The sequence below is a fragment of the Amphiura filiformis genome, chromosome 14, assembly GCF_039555335.1.
Source record: "Amphiura filiformis chromosome 14, Afil_fr2py, whole genome shotgun sequence".
Lineage (NCBI taxonomy): Eukaryota > Metazoa > Echinodermata > Ophiuroidea > Amphilepidida > Amphiuridae > Amphiura > Amphiura filiformis.
The window spans coordinates 29,359,369-29,373,647 of NC_092641.1; the positions used below are offsets into that span (position 1 = coordinate 29,359,369).

The following is a 14,279-nucleotide window of genomic DNA, read 5'->3' on the forward strand; positions in this document are numbered from 1 at the left end:
TAATTTTTTTATTTATTTTTTTTTGGCAGGTGTGTATATTAATAGGGGACATGATTGGTTGGATGGGGAGTCTCGGTGGACTTGTTTGATGTTTATTTCATTGTTTTCTAAGACGGCTAGAGTAAGATGATGAAACCAATAGGCCTATTATATTATAGGCCTAGTATAATAGGCCTATTACTAGGGGGTGGGGCCAGGGGGTCACTGGGCAGGAAAATGGGTCAGAGTCTGGAAGCGCGCTTTCCTGTTCTGCACTGTCTGTTGTATTTTTAGGCCTAAAGCCTTATTAATATTATTAGAAATAAATGTTTCCCGAATGAAACTGAATTTCCAGGTCCAAACATGAATTTTTTTAATCGGCATGCCGAGTAAAATAGAATTTGTTGTTATTTTTGTTCGAAGTTTTGGACCGGGATAATAATTATTGGCAAAGTGAAAAACCCAAAATATTATGAAGGCCTTTTCCGGATGGGGTAAGTGGGACACTTAAGGATATTATTGGATATAAAACTCATGTAAGTGAATAAAGATTGGACTTGTGTTTTTGGGCGGGTGCGGCGTGCCGCACCCTCCTTATATGCCTATTTGTCTGACTATTGACCTACTTTTTCACATGCTGCAGTGTTGAGAAAATATTCGTGCCGGTAATATACCCAAACACCCACAGAGGTGATAGTTTACGGCGAGTTTTGTAATTATTACTTGAATTTGATAGGCCTATGTAAGTAGGCCTATACGATAAAGTCGTCATAGGCAGTAATGTGTTTGTATTAAAAGAAATAACAAAAATAATCATTTAAGTAATAGAAATACTATTTGGAAATTGCAGCAAGATTTGCAGATGTTTTTATTTGAACAGTACCAGTTCACCAGTTTTGCTATGTGACAAATTGTGCTTGCTGATGCTTGTATAAGGTATTTTAGACAAATTATTAGAATGCATGTGCACCAGTAGAAATGGCCCAGGTTGAAATAAATAAACATATGAATGAATATTTTATTCCCTGGATTATATTTGTTGGGACAAAATAATGATAGGCCTATAGTTTGACGCTTTGAAATACAGTTAGGCCTATGTTATTAATCATAATAAAGTTACAAGGTTAAAAAATAATATCGAAATATTGTATTGTAAAATCAAACTTTTCCCCTCATAAGTTGTATCATAACAACATATTGAGGAAATTGATATGACAGATTTTTAAACTTTGATATGGAAAGATACCCCAGCCCTGTTGTCTCACCAGAGAAGATGAGCAGAAGTCTTTCTATCTGATGATAAAAAAACCCTCTAGGTATGATTACGAAAATGTTTTAAATAACTATTATCTACAAAAGTTTTATAACAATGTTTAAATATAAAATGTTAATAGATAAGATTAAAAACAGGAAAATATGACACAACCTCCAATGGGGGAATAACAAACGTATAAACGTATAAAGTTAAAAACTCTTTTAACTTTGTTTATACGTTTTGTGTTATTCCCCCATTGGAAATCGATGTTGTGTCATATTTTCCCTGTTTTTAATTGTGAAGAGTTACTCATTCTTTCATTTCTCTTGACAATTTTTCATTTGCCCGCCCTATTCCTTTTAAAGGAATTTTTATTATAATTCAAGTTAAGCTCCTATATATTATAATCCTAAACAATGTTTGGTGTTAGTTTTTTATTTTATTTATTTTACTTTTTTATTTTACAGCAATAAAAAAAAGTATATTTATATTGAAGCATTTGGGTATTATTAACATAATTATACCAAAAAATAGTAATACTATACTATCATTATGTTTATAAATTTCATCTGGATATATGAGGCAGATTTTTTTTTTCTTGGGTTTTAGTGACAAAACCCCAAAAAACCCACGATTTGCGATTTTCAACCACAAAATCAATAATCAAGTCATTCAATAGGCGTGTTCAGTATTAATTTAATTTTCGAACTTGTTGGCGGCATTATAATGCAATTGCAAAAAAAAAAAATTAATACCTGAGCGCAAGAAGTCCACATGATGTATGTACACTAAAGTTACGTATAGTTTCTTAGGGTTTTATAATGTTTAATACATTTTCCAGGGTGAAAACATCATGAAAGGTTTGTTTTGGCCACTGAACATGTATAAAATATTACAACTATACGAAACTATACGCAACTTTAGTGCATACATGTTGAGGGGCCAAGTGGATTTGCGGTCTTCTTGCGCTCAGGTCTTCAATTTAACTTAGCAATTTTGTTATTTTTGGTATCAAAAATTAATTTCAAGAACTGTCCATCTACCCCAAGTGCATGGGGTAAGTGGGACACCATACTAAATAGGCCCTAATGGGCTCATTTGCATAATTTCATCATGATTTGCTGCTATCAGGATTGTAAAAAGCATTTATATTCTTTCGGGGAAATTCAGTTATTATCTCTCAATTTGTCCATAATTCTCAGCAAAGATTTTCAAATATTTGGTAATAAATAAGTATAATTCCTCAAATTTGGCCGCCACATCAAGGTAGTGTTGGTCTCAAGCATCTCCCGCAGCTCAAATGCCAAATAAACTCCAATATGTGACCATCCACCACGAAGTGGTAGTAAAGTCGGCTCTAGACCATTTTCTGTTTCTTGCAGATTTTGTAACAATGTACTTTCAGCTTTAGAATGACACCTCAACCAGCTTCATCTGACATCTGGAAGTGAAGTTATGGTTCATCAAAGGTCAAATTTCTTATATATTTTACATAGAAATCCACATATTGTTTTTTTTATCTCAAAATGGTAAATGCCGACTTTACGACCAGTTTGTGGTGGATGGACACATATTGAGCCGTGAAATTATAACATACATATTTGCATTGGGTTCGGTATCGTATTGGTGGAGTGCAATGAAGATGCAGTATAGTAAGAGTCCCACTTACCCCACTGTCCCACTTACCCCATCTTACCCTATGTCAAAATAATTATAGGCCTATATATACCAGACACCGTACCCTACAAATAAAAGTAATGTGGTAAATAATCATATAATGTAGCTTGAATATCGTGAACACTATTTCGGTTGTAGGGAATAATATTACTAGAATATTTCATGATAAAAATGTTGCTTTTATCATGCAAGCTATATTTTCATGCAAGCTATATTTATCTGACAATAGTAACCAAAGTCCCAGGGGTGAATGAGCAATTATTATTGGGCATGTGATTTTTCTGGCATTGATCCAGAACCCTTGGATCAATATCACAAACAAAGAGTGTGCCGTATAATTATTATTTATGGTTACAAGCTAAAGCTTTGAAAACAGAAAGCTGTAGGCCTATGTATGGCTGTATGCAACAAACAATAACAAGTGCACAAGTTTTACTGCGACATGGACATGATGCCTATAATTGGTAAGACGATTGTTTTGTTTGTTTATTTTTTAGTTGTTGCCGTTAGGCACTTGAAACTTGATTCTGAGTTTAGCGTCCACCGCCCGCGTTATGAATTTTGAGCCGCGTTTGAGATGTAAAATCTGAAAATAATTCATTATTTTGCAAATTACTACTAAACCACAAAGAAAATTTGTTCTGCAAAATTTTAAACCCCTTTTTTGTATTTGAACCCTTGAGAACTAAATAGATGAATCCATCTAAATATTTTAGCATTAAAAATATACAGGGTTTTGACACTTGCTCTATCCAATTATTTCAATTATACCTTTGGGATACCAGGGTAGACTAGAAGAGAAATCAACCTAGCCAAAATGTTTTTACCAGATGGACATTGTTGATGTTGTAAATAAGGCCTAATTCAACTAGGAAAGACCTAGTTTTGACAAATTGGTGCCAAAAATTATTACATAATGTTCTGCACGATTGTTATTTTTGTATGAGTCTATCATCCCCCCCATGTCCTAAAATGTATACGGAGAGGTTTACAAATTGGAGTGAAGAAGACTGGCATGGTATACTTCGGAATCATGACATTTAGTTTGTTTTGAAAAACAAAAAGCAAGATAATTATACTTTTATAAATGTTTATGTGTGTTTGTGACATTATATTGCGACTGGCGATACCCAATTAGAATGAACAAAAGCGCATAAGCATTGGTAAAAGGCCGCTGATAATGAAACCTTGAAAATAATGAATAATGAATAATGAAATAGTTGCCTCATTATGAGCTTAAAAAATGGGACGCTAAACTCAACATCAAGTTTCAATAGATTAGTGTTGTTTGTATTTTTAATCACGTATTAGGCCTACATATACCCCCAAAACAAGTGTTAATAGTGTCACGAACCCCTCACGGAAGTATCCTGCGCCTTCTCGAGCCACTTCCGCTCCTACCGGGACTCGAACCCACGATCTCGGGATTAAAAGGCGAGCGCACTAGCGTAGGCCCTATAGACCAAAGAGGACGTCCCCGTCAGGTCTATAACACTAACGCATTTAAATACCTCCGTGACATGCTCCCCCCCTCCTCGTAAGGCTCGTCCTTGCGCCTTACTTCCTCTACCTGGTCGTCCTTGATACAAGGAATACTCGGCCAGTCATTATTTGAACGCCTAACCCCGTTTGCCCCCCCCCCCCCCCTTTCGACCTGCCCAGGGGCGTAACCAGACCTGACCTTCCGGGGGGGGGGGGGCAAGATTGAAAAATTTCCCAATTTTTGACCAAAAGTTGTATTATTTATGTGCGCATCGCGAGCGGCTTGCCGCGAAGTGATAAACGGGTGGGGTCCAGGGGGTCAAGGGGGCGGAGCCCCTGAAGCTAATGGTTTTGGCATATTAGAAGCTAAAATCCAGTGTTCAGAGTACAAAATTTCACAATGAAAGTAGTATAGATCTTCTTCCCTCTTTCTTTCCCTTTTCTCTTCTCCTTCCCCTTTTCTCTTCTCCCTTCTCCTTTTTCTTCCCTCTTTTTTCTTTTCTTCTTTCCCCTTTCTCTTCTTCCCCTTTTTTCTCTTCTCCTTCCCCTTTTTTCTTCCCTCTTTTTCTCTCCTTCCCCCTTTTCCCCTTCCCAATTTTTTGCTCTTCTTCCCAGTTTTTTTGTGTCCGGGGGGGGGGGGCAGCTTGCCCCCCCGGCCCCCCACTGGTTACGCCACTGGACCTGCCAAAAATGCTTCCTCCCTCCCATTTGGCCTGCCAAAAATCTTTGCCCCCCACACAATTCACCACCCCGGGGTACACATAATTATTGCTCCACCCCTAACGGCCCAGCAAACACAACATGTTTTTAAACGTTTTGTGGATTATGAAGATTTTTCCCACTTTCAATATTTTTTTTTCTTTCTTTATAGATTGTTTTTAGATCATGGCGTGTTCGTCTTCTGTTCATATGCTTGTTGTACTTTCACTAATTTACTGTATCTTGAGCGCATCAACATTTGCATATCTCTACGTCTTCTACCAAAACAAAATCGCCACCTTATCTGATCAGTGTTTTAATGCCATAGAAGACAAGGAACCTACAATCATTGACACAAACATTGGATCCATCGAAGAATCCACGTCTACTCTAAGGCCACCTGTTTACAGGGAGATCCATGAGGCTGAAGATTCTAAATGTGTTTGCCCGCCAACAAAGAGATCGGTCATCGAGAACGGGGACGAAGGCAGGTTGAACAAAGGAGATCTCTCCGAGTCTGGAAGTGGAGATAAGAAACGTTCCCAAGAATCTTCATTTCTGAGATGTTGTACAGCAAATGACACGACGTTATACGAGGTATATAATTATAAAGGTTACTGTGGTGATGCATCCCTGATCATTAAGACCAGATCCATAATCATGTCCGGGGGGAGGGGCTCCTGAAAAATTGTCCTGGCACGCACATTTTGCAATTATTTTTTATTACAAATGAACAGACACCTTAAAAAGTTACATTATTTTATAAGTAGTCGAAATAGGTCAATACCCACTGAAAATCTAAATAATTGAAGATGACCTATTTTGTTGTGTTACTATTAATAATAAATTGTATTCTGATATACCGAATGGCCAAAAACATGAGTCTTATACTTGTTATTCTTTTATCATTTTAATCAACAGAATATAGTTAAGTGGACAAAACATTACCAAACTGAACCAGAAAACACCTCACAAGACAGCCACCTCCTTGCAGCTAGTTTAGTCGTTGGCAGTGATGATTTTGAAATAGGTAAGTAGCCTTACAATTACAAAAATAATTGCATCACTCGCTCATAAATCATAGGCAGTCCATTGCTTGTTTTCCGTTATTATTTGTTTGGTACTTTTAGCCACGCCGTTGGCGTAATAACTATTAAAGCAACTTTAAGCGTTTCACATTGTTGCCAGCTGATCATCTTTCTTCGATTTCTTCTTTAACCTGGATGCTCATTTATGGTTCCGTCCATCAGTTGTATTTTTGTACACAATATCACAAGCTAAATCTATGTGAAAGGGTCATTTCCCAAACACGTACACATGATATTATGAAATCGGGCGTTCCGCAGGGTCTGTCATTGGTCCCAGTTCATTTTTGCACATTCTAACACGGTCCGACGGCACTCCAATCCAGTACCATAATACGCTATGATGTAATGTTTCCTGCCTTTTGAACAGTCTATCCGAGTTGATGCAGCCTCTATACGCATTGTTCAAACTTGCCCAATGATTGGACAAGTTGTGTGGATGCAATTTTAAGAAACCTAAACTCTCACGTGCTTCTCTTCTAACTTCTATATTTATACAGAACAGGCCAGTCGAGATTCTGGAGTAATCCGGGGATGGGTAACCAGGAATGACAGGGAATCAGGCTACATTGAAGGGATTCAACTAGAAGATGAGAGTCTTGTCGTACCAAAAGATGGGTACTATTTGGTATATTCAAAGGTATGTTGATATAAGAGAGAATAGGCCTAGGGAAGGGAGTGTGCGAGAAAGATAAATTCGATTCGCCTTCTTTCCGTGTCTCATATACCCCCCTTTCTGGGTGCACACCTCCAATTCACTCCGTGCGCGATGTAATGAGTTCCAGTAACTAAATTTTTGATGTATTCAGGGCTTTTCTATGGACTTGTAATCACAAAGAGAAGCATGTTATATCTTAAATAAAGGTATGAGACCTATACATGAACTTGGATCCCATAAAACAACAACCGCGCATAACCCAATTTTTGAAAAAAGCAAGCCCTCGGATTGAAAAAATGGCCAGAAACGGGTTTCAGGGTAGAAACGGGTCGAAAATGGCAGCTGTTTACGCCCATATCTCGAAATTTAATCGAATGACAAGCGTATATTGAAACATACATTCAATTTTTATCGCTTTGCAATCGATTGATGGTATTTTATAATATTCAATTTCTTGCCAAAAAAATGGTCTGAAATCGCGCATAGTGCAGTCGTATATGTTCCAATGGGACGCTCTATGGTGGTGTGCACCCTTCGAGTGAATACTAGCGATTTGTAGCTGCGCCCAATGAAATGCGTACTGATGTCAATGCCACATCAGGATGGAAAATTGAATATCAAATTCGTTTTGATTAATTGAGCCATAATTGTTGCTAACTCAATCATGTCAATCATGTTTTGACCAATAGGTTGGCTTAAGAACATCGAGTGATGCTCATAGACCGCTTACTATTGGCCACAGCACGTCAGTAGGTAAGACAGTTTAAACAAATACATTTTTAAAGCTCCCAAATATAAAATACCAAAGATCCTAACATTACTTCTTTGTCCCATATTTTACGGGTGAGGAAGAACAGAATGTTTACTGACTTTCATCGGTGTCAAAGAAACTTTTTCGTCCCTAACAATAATAACAACTACCGTAAAACCCGTCTACAAGCGTATAGAGTGCTTCTGATGAAAGCTACATTAATCCAGGTGCTATTATGGAATTTGAGCAAACAAATTACAGATCCAAGCATATACAAACAAGTATTATTGTAAGACCAATCTATTGCATTGGCATATTTACGCATTAATCGTATTAATTAAGCTTTCATCAAAAACACTGTATATGCGTGTAGACGAGGTTTTACGGTATATTAGCACACTAGTTGCATCGAAATTTACAAGTTTATAGTTGGTTTAGAACGTTAACCAAGGAAAAAAATAACACCTCATCCTTCACCATGATTTAAACCTGTCCTCTTTTGGAGTTGGACTACGGAATCGCCTTTGCCACTCATCAAATCAGCGGCAAAATTTTTTAATTCAAATTTTAATGTATCACTTTATACAAAGTTTCATCTCGTCTCACTATTATTAGTTTGTGTATTTAATTTTTCCCCTAAAATCAAATGGCGCGCCCGTGATGGAAGACACAATTATAACTAGAGCTACTGTGGCTCACCAGCCACGAATATCAGCCGGTTTACGGTTTTATACTTCCCAAGTGTCAGGGATCATTTCCCGCAAGTTACAGCCTGAACGGACCTTTGACATCGGATGACCATTGCAGTTTCATACTTCCCAAGTGTCAGGGATCATTGTCTCCTAGTTACAGCCCAATCGAAGCAACTTTGGATTTGACCTAACCTTTGACCTCAGATGACCTTTGAGGTTTCATACTCCCAAAGGGCCGGGATTTTCCCCGAGTTACAGCCCAATCAGAGCAACTTTAAGTGTGACCTGACCTTTGACCGTAGATGACCTTTGGGGTTCCATACTGGCCCTAAGTGTCAGAAATCACCCCCCTCCCGAGTATAGGCCTGATCGCAGCAACTTTCATTATGACCTGACCCTTGAGCTTGTATGACCTTTACGGTATCATACTCCCCCAAGTGCCAGGGATTATTTTCTGCAAGTTACAGCCTGATCTGAGTAACTTCAAATTTGACCTGACCTTTGATCTCGGACGACCTTTGCGGTTTCATACTCTGAAATCTTGGGGATCATATCCCCCAAATTACAGCTCAATCATAGCAACTTTACATTTGACCTAACTTTTGACCTCGATGACCCTTGCGGTTTCATACGATACTCTTCAAGTGTCACGAATCATTTTTCCAGACTTGCATTTCAATCGGAGCAACTTTACATTTGACCTCAGTTGACCTTTACGGTTTCATACTCCCCATGTGTCAGAGATCATTTTCTGCAGGTTACGCCTCGATCAGACAACTTTTAATTTGACATGACCTTTGACCTTGGATAACCTTTGCGGTTTAGTACTCCTGAAGTGACAGGGATCATTTTCCTGAGTTGTAGCCCAATCGGAGCAACTTCAAATTTGACCTGACATTTGACCTCAGATGACCTTTTGCAGTTTTATACTCCCCATGCTAGTGGTTGTTTTCCACGAGTTACAGGCCGATCGGAGCAACTTTAAATTTGACCTGACCTTTGACCTCGGTTGACCTTGGCATTTTCATACTCCCCAAGTGCCGGGGATTGTTTTCCTGAGTAACAGTCGTATTGGATCAACTTTAACATTTGACATTTGACCTTGGATGAGCTAGATGAATTTTTCATGATCCCCTCATATCAAGGGTTATGGTATTTGTACTAAGCCCAATCAGATATACTTCAAGTTCCCACCCCCCCCACGTATTCACCATTATTGCAACATTAGTAGAAACTATAATAGCATTTACCACACAGCCTTAGTGTGTATGTATTGATTTTCATAAATGCATCATGGGAAGGCATAATTTCCTGTGATCTAAATACTAGTAAAGTAACCACAAAATAGGCTGTTCCAGTTGAAATTATACACCCTCCGGAAGGCATGACCTTAATCTCCCACAAATGGAGTGTGGATATCAAATGGGCCTTCCTGAATGAGTGACACCATTTATAATATTCACCCTGTGTGAAAAGTATTAAAATTGCACGTTTATGTTGTACTCATGTTTAGTAAATAAATTATTTAATCATTATTCAGATCCATTTGACTAATTTTGTTGCTCTCTTCCCTTTTTACTCAACTTTGAGTATTTTAACACTTTTTTTTTTTTTTTTATGTCTCCTTAAATGCCCGTGCCCTCAAGTTGCGCATTATGCTTAGGCTTAAAATTGTGAGGCCTGGGGTTCAATTCAACTGAGTCCCGAATTTCTCTTATTAGATTTATATATTTACACGAGCATCATAAAGTTATAATTTTATCAGATATAGAATTACTTTAATACTTTAATGTTTTGTGGTTATTTCACCCGTTCATATAGCATCTTGTTATTTAGTTAATTATTAACTAATAACTATCGAACGTTTACTTGTTTCTGTTGGACTTATCGGTCTGAATTGTTTTATATATTCGCCGTTGAAAGTTCACGTGCCCACTCTATTTGTTTAAAGGGGGGCATTTCGTGTGAGCCTTAGCCCCATCCCAACTTTTTCTAGTTTTTCTCAAAAACGTTGCAATTAAAGTACCTCTCATGTTTTAGTGCAAAAAGAAATTCCTGTAGATTCATTCGCTCAGCAGAAACATCGCCAAATCTGTATTTATATTCTAAACCTGAACGACATTACACAGTCAATTACGCAAAATTGGAATCAACTGGCATCACAGATATTGGGCTATTCCAGAAAAAGATGCACACCCCTAAAGAGGAGTTCGGATTTACGGACAAGTTGTCCAGTCGTGACTGCTGGAAAAATTAAAGTGTCAAAAGACAAACAAATCCGACAGAAAAAAATTTCAAATCAGAAATCCTCAATTTGAGAGCGCATTTGGGATATTTCCATGATTTTCCTTCATTTAATTGGATTTCCAAGCTTTTTCAAGTGACATTGGCAACTGGAATTCCAGTCGTTTTCAGAAAGCAGACTTGGAAATCCGGACATTTCTTTGATCATGTTAATTGAAAATGTAATCCTCTATATAGGGTTTGCACTTATTTTTCTGGAATAGCCCATTTGGGAATAAACTTCTTTCATGGATATCTACTCAAACATACAAAAGAGGATGTTAGAAACACAAAAGACTCCTTTAGTTAAAAGTTTACTGGGTTATTGTCCCGGTCAATAAAAAACATTGTCACCTGGAATCTAGTTTATCATTAACTACTCGTTTCTAATTTCGTATACGTTATCGGTGATAACATGGATTACTTGACGTTTAATCAGACTTGTCCCGTATAACCTCTGTAGTTTTATTTCCTTTACAATCACTTAATATCGTTTGTTTTGATCAACTACTTGTTGTAAGGTTTACTGGGTTATAGTTGTATTCCCTGTTAATAAAATGTCGTTACTTTTAATCTATAGTTAATTGTTAACTATTTGTTTCTGTTGTTCTTATATACGTGAAAAATTCCAGTACTTTAATCTTAACTGATAATTTTACCTGAGTTTACTCATAGAATATGACTGTATATGCTTATAAAACATTGCAAGTACGTCGCTTCTCTGCCTTTTGGCTAAGATCGTGTGTAGTATCTGTTCTTTTCAGCTTAATATCTGAAACGTCCTCATTGAGAACTTGTATATTAAACTGATTTTTGAACTTGGGCCACGGAATAGGAGCTTGCTCGTCCTGGCCACGGGCTGGCCAGTGGTATTGCAATACCTCCAGGATCGGCCCACTAAAAATAATAATAATAAAATAAAATAATGCCAGTACTATTTTTTTTTTTTTTTTTCACACAGGTTCAGAAGACAGACCAGAAGATCAAAACCTGATGCACAGCGAAAAGCTACACTCATGTAGTGAATCAGGGGGTACATACTCCAGTTTCCATTCAGGTATATTCAAATTATTCCAAGACGACCGAATTTATGTCAAAGTCGATATCCTAGTAATATTCGAGTAACTCTTGTTCCTGATTCTAGCTCATTTGGAATGTACCTCTTTAGTCCAGGTTAAAATATTTACTATATTTTTTGGAAATAAAGGTATACCATTATCATCAAGTGTGTTTTTGCCCAAGGGTGATTTTGAGGGAGCCGACCCCCGAAGTGGGGTCACTCACTACTTGACTTGCAACGCACCCGTGTCCAAGGAAAACGTCTAAAAGGGTATGTTTTTCACCACACAGCGGCGTCGACGTCTTTTGAAAAAGGGTACATTTTCAGAAGGCATCGCCATTTTTCAGCCGAATCCTTAGACGTTTAGGGTTAGTAATATTATTGTTTGAATGAGTTTGCACTAATTTGATAAAAATCACCACTTTTTAATTGATTCTTGTTACCTTTTTGCATGTTTTCTTCAGTATCTATGTCGGCAACATCAAAAATACACCTTGAGTATCAAATTAGCTCATTTCCCTGTTTACGCCATTTAGGGTATCAATATAGATATTTCAAGTTGATGCCTTTAGGATATGGTTTTTGCATGTGCTACGCCATTTAGGGTAGGATTTTGCATGTGTTTCGCCTTTAAGGGGTGCAATTTGGTTATGTGAAAATTCGCCATTAAGGGTGCATTTCAGCGGTGTTCGGACGCGGGTGGGGGGCACTTTTGCATGAGAGTGACGCCCGGGCCGACCCCCGGTTTTATTATCAATCCGCTTTGAAAATTTCTGAGACTCACGTCCTGCTCAGCACCACGACCAGTGGCGGCCAGGATTTTTTTTTTCTGGGGGGGCAAGGTGAATTTCAGGGGCATAATCAACAAACTTTGCGCAAAATTGCCGCAAAATGGAACTTTTCGTATTTTTGAGTTTTACTTAGATTTCCATGATCCCCCCGTGGCGCCGCCATTGACCACAACAAAATTATTTAAATCACAGTGACAGACTTAACTACTAACCAGAGTATTGATATCAAACACTTGTTAAAAATCGGCAAAACCGTGTCTTTTTTTGTGATTTTCTAAAAAGCTGTTATTTTACACCAAATCTGAGCTTATATAGTCAACTCCTTTAATACTTTCCATCCAAAATACATTAATTTTGTATATCGCGCGTGAATAATTAAGAAATTACGACACTTTTACTAGGTATAAATGCAATTTTTGCTTTTAATTATTTTTACTTTTCAAAAAGCCCGGGTTCAAAAGTATTTGAACCTTTTTATTATATACTCAGGTATTAATTACGTGAACGTAAATTTTCCGTTGCATTTTTAAAATATACTTAAAATTGTATTTAATAGCAAAGTTGTATATAGTTTTTGATTATATAACTGTGACGTACATATCTATAGTCAAATACATGTACTAGTATGTCGTGGTGCTACTGGCTACAACAATGATATTTGCATGGCATCGCCATGACTAGTCTCAACATAATCATAATAATATGTAATGTATTTTGCTTGACAGTGATACCAATTGGAATCCACGAAGCTACAAACTACACTGCCATTAAGAGACATTTTATATATTTTTTTGATAAGAACAGTACTTTTAAGCAATCTGGCTGCTCAAGTTGAAGTTGTTTTCCAAGTATTATTATGTACCATGACAGATAATAAAATTCCCTTTAAACGGAATGGTCGCAATAGCCTATAATTCCCTTTAGAGGTAGGGTTAGACTACTTTGCAATAATCATTCACAAATCAGAGTTCTGTCTTTGTATTTAGCCTACTGTACGTAAACATATTTTATGTAAAAGTCCCGCTACTCAGATTTTTTCTGACTAGCGGGCTGTATCCAACCCTAACCATTTAACTCTAACCCTTATCCCATCCCTAACCATAACCATAACCCTAACCCTTCAAAGGGCTAGTTAATTAGAAGGCCCGATACTCAGAAAATACCAACCTAGGAAAAAATATTTTCTGAGTGGCGGGCCTTCTGATTAACGGGTCTTCTGTGTGACGGACTGACGGTTGCTCCATGAGGGTATCCGAGATCTATGTTACCCTCCTTTTGCACACAATTCAACGGGTATTAAATAAATGATAAGCAAAGAACATTGTAAATAAATGTATAGAAAAAGATTCAATAAAAGAGATGTAACAAATACATTATTGTAATATATTAATAACAAATATCTATAAAGCAGGAAATCAAAACAGAAAATGTATGAGTAAAAATTACTTTGATAATAGTAATATACGCCACAGTGTACTTGTTATTATGTTTATGGATAGATGCACAGGTGAATCATGTCAACAGTTAAATTTAAAAGGCCATGTACTGACATTTTATTTGTTACCAATTACTTAAAATGATTGATAACAGTAGTTTATTCCTGGGGTTTATTATCATCATGCACAGTGTGTATTGCGATTACAATACGTAGTAAACAGAGTTGGGTTTTCAGGGAATTTCCTCATAATCAATTACGTTGATCGATACGATGTTAGAGGAGGGTTTCCACTTTGCGCGGGCTTTTTGTACAACAACAAAACATTGGCTTGGGAAGATTTTCTTGAGTCCCCAAGCACGCCGGTTCCTAAGTTTATGAAAAAATATTATGAATAATCTATTCATACTATTCTTTCTTATTTATTATTTT

At 37.2% G+C, this 14,279-nt stretch overlaps 1 protein-coding gene and 1 non-coding gene across 2 annotated transcripts; both read left to right on the forward strand.

Moving 5' to 3' along the window:
* The first annotated feature begins 3,265 nt into the window (after positions 1-3,265).
* Positions 3,266-12,443, forward strand: LOC140169914 (uncharacterized). Its single transcript, XM_072193230.1, has 6 exons — positions 3,266-3,375; positions 5,265-5,689; positions 6,014-6,122; positions 6,678-6,817; positions 7,525-7,588; positions 11,523-12,443. The coding sequence occupies exons 2-6, from the start codon at positions 5,279-5,281 to the stop codon at positions 11,684-11,686; spliced, it is 888 nt and encodes a 295-aa protein (XP_072049331.1). The 5' UTR covers positions 3,266-3,375; positions 5,265-5,278; the 3' UTR covers positions 11,687-12,443.
* On the forward strand, positions 11,274-11,464 carry LOC140170569 (U2 spliceosomal RNA). Its single transcript, XR_011861555.1, has one exon. It is a non-coding gene; the product is annotated as a U2 spliceosomal RNA (small nuclear RNA).
* Positions 12,444-14,279: the final 1,836 nt, after the last annotated feature.

Coding starts and splice junctions, on each gene's coding strand:
- LOC140169914 (XM_072193230.1), top strand. CDS start 5,279: ATGGCGTGTTCGTCTTCTGTTCATATGCTTGTTGTACTTTCACTAATT. Junction 6,123..6,677: donor CAGTGATGATTTTGAAATAG/GTAAGTAGCCTT, acceptor ATATTTATACAG/AACAGGCCAGTCGAGATTCT. Junction 7,589..11,522: donor TGGCCACAGCACGTCAGTAG/GTAAGACAGTTT, acceptor TTTTTCACACAG/GTTCAGAAGACAGACCAGAA.